Source organism: Dipodomys spectabilis, unplaced genomic scaffold (genome assembly GCF_019054845.1).
Source record: "Dipodomys spectabilis isolate Male_0828 unplaced genomic scaffold, ASM1905484v1 ptg000108l, whole genome shotgun sequence".
Lineage (NCBI taxonomy): Eukaryota > Metazoa > Chordata > Mammalia > Rodentia > Heteromyidae > Dipodomys > Dipodomys spectabilis.
Genome location: NW_024870785.1, coordinates 19,122,132 through 19,124,221, shown reverse-complemented (window position 1 = coordinate 19,124,221; position 2,090 = coordinate 19,122,132). Strand labels below are relative to the sequence as shown.

The 2,090-nt window shown below is 66.1% G+C and overlaps 1 protein-coding gene across 1 annotated transcript; it reads right to left on the bottom strand.

The window, feature by feature from the left end:
• Positions 1 to 209: 209 nt before the first annotated feature.
• Positions 210 to 1,586, bottom strand: Kbtbd13 (kelch repeat and BTB domain containing 13). The gene has a single exon (XM_042687676.1). The coding sequence runs from the start codon at positions 1,584 to 1,586 to the stop codon at positions 210 to 212; it is 1,377 nt and encodes a 458-aa protein (XP_042543610.1).
• Between the last annotated feature and the right edge of the window lie 504 nt (positions 1,587 to 2,090).

The following is a 2,090-nucleotide window of genomic DNA, read 5'->3' as shown; positions in this document are numbered from 1 at the left end:
TTCCCAAAGTACTCTCCCTTACCCACCAGCTCTCCACAAAGCCCACTGTGATGGAAGGGCTCAGTACCATCGTTGCTCCCTGAGCTGCTTCGACAGATTTCCACACAGAGTGTCTCCACAAGAGGGAGAAGATAAAGGCATTTCCAGCCGCCACCAAGGCCCCGAGACTCAAGAAAACTCAAGAGGTCGTCCTGTAAAAAGTAGGAGGATCACAGTTCTGGCAAAGGGGTGGCCACAGGTCCCGGAGCGCCGGGGGGCAGCCGCAGGAGGAAAGTCTGCAGGGATCCAGGCCGGGGAAAGCCGATCTTCTCCCGCTGCAGCCGCCACATGCCGCCCTCGATGGCGTAGAGCAGCGTGGACACGCGGTTGACGGTGTAGACCGTGTCGCCGCGCACCACGGCGGTGAACAGCGCGCCCTTGCTGTTGACGAACTGGCCGGGCAGCGACGTCCACTGGCCGGTGGCCAGGTTGAGGCAGTCGATGGCGCAGTGCAGGAAGTCGTCGGAGGGGCCGTTGCGCACCACGTAGAGGCTGTCGCGGTGCGCCACCATGCAGTGGCCGTAGCTCTGCGGACGCCGCATCTCGGCCACGGGCAGCCAGGCGTCGGCGCGCGCGGCGTATTCCAGCACGGCCGTGGTGTCGGCGGGTCGCCAGAGACACACGAAGAGGCGGCCGCGGGCCTGCGCGCAGGGCACGGCGGTGGCGGGTTGGGGGAGATCGGCTACGAAACTCCAGCCGCCGGCGATCGGATCGTAGCGTTCCACGGAGCTCACCGGGGTCCGGTTGAACTCGCCGCCGATGGCGTACAGGCGGCCGTCGAAACCCGCCAGCGACAGGTCGTAGCGCGGCTGGTGCGGGCTGGGGAACTGGCGCCACGTGTCGCCCTCCGGATCGTAGCAGAAACCCAGCTCCACCACCTCCTTGCTGGCGCCCCGCACGCCGCCCACGATGTACAGCTTGTTGCCCAGCGTGGCCACGCCCGCCAGCATGGTGCTGGCCTCCAGGGGCAGCGCGGCCAGCGTGCGCCACGCGTCCCCTTCCTCGTCCAGGTAGCACATGGTGCGGGAGGCGTCTTCCAGGAAGCCCGGCGCGGGCGTGTGCGTGGTCAGGGCCACGTAACAGCTGGGTCTCAGGGTGGCCACGTAGTCGCGGGCCTCGGGGAGAGCCAGCTGGGCCTGCAGCTCGCGCGCGCCGTCGCGGATGCACAGCGCGGCCCCGTGGAACACGTCGCGCAGGCCGAAGGCGGCGGCCGCCTCGCACAGCAGCACGCAGTTGTCCGACGTGACGCTGTGCTCCAGGAAACGCGCCAGCGCCGGGGCCTGCAGGAAGGCGGCGCACTCCACGGCCTGCAGCAGCTCGTCGTCGGCCGCCAGCGCCGGCCGCTCCCCGCGCAGCACCCGCAGCGCCGTGCCGAAGCCGCCCGCGCTCAGCGCGCCCAGGTGCACCTCGGCGGCGCGCGCCTCCCGCATGCCCGAGCGGAACAGACCGCGGAAGAAATCGCAGTGCTCCACCAACAGGGCCCGATCGGCCTGGAAGAGCTGGCCGTCCACCCACACCTGCACCGCGACCCCCGGGTCCCGAGGCATGGTGAATCAGAAGGGGAGGAGGCCACGGCTGGGAGTAGGGGTGTGTGGGGGCTGGGGGGAAGGAACACCTCCAGGATCTGCCTGGCTATGAACTCGGGGGCCTCCCCCCCTTACACACACACACACACATACACACACACACACACAGTGGGGGGGAAAATAAACTTCCCTAGGGGATATAAATACTTCCCTAGCTAAAGATAGGACCAGCTCATGTGATCTGACAGCCCGCAGGGTGGATGGCCACGGGCCCAGAGGACCTCTGGACACCTGTAAGACACAGATCATAGAGCGACCATCTACTGGTCACCAACTACTGCCTGTTGTTGGGCTCTGCATGGGCTACTGGTCAAGCCAGACGGGGTCACTTGCTCCCTTCCAGCCGTGTCACCATGAATGCAAGGACTCCAAAGTCCCTGACTTGAATCCTGCTTTCCTCCTCTTGAAAAATGGAACCAGTCAGAGAGCTGGGACACTATCTTCGCGTTCTCCAGGAGGCTCAGG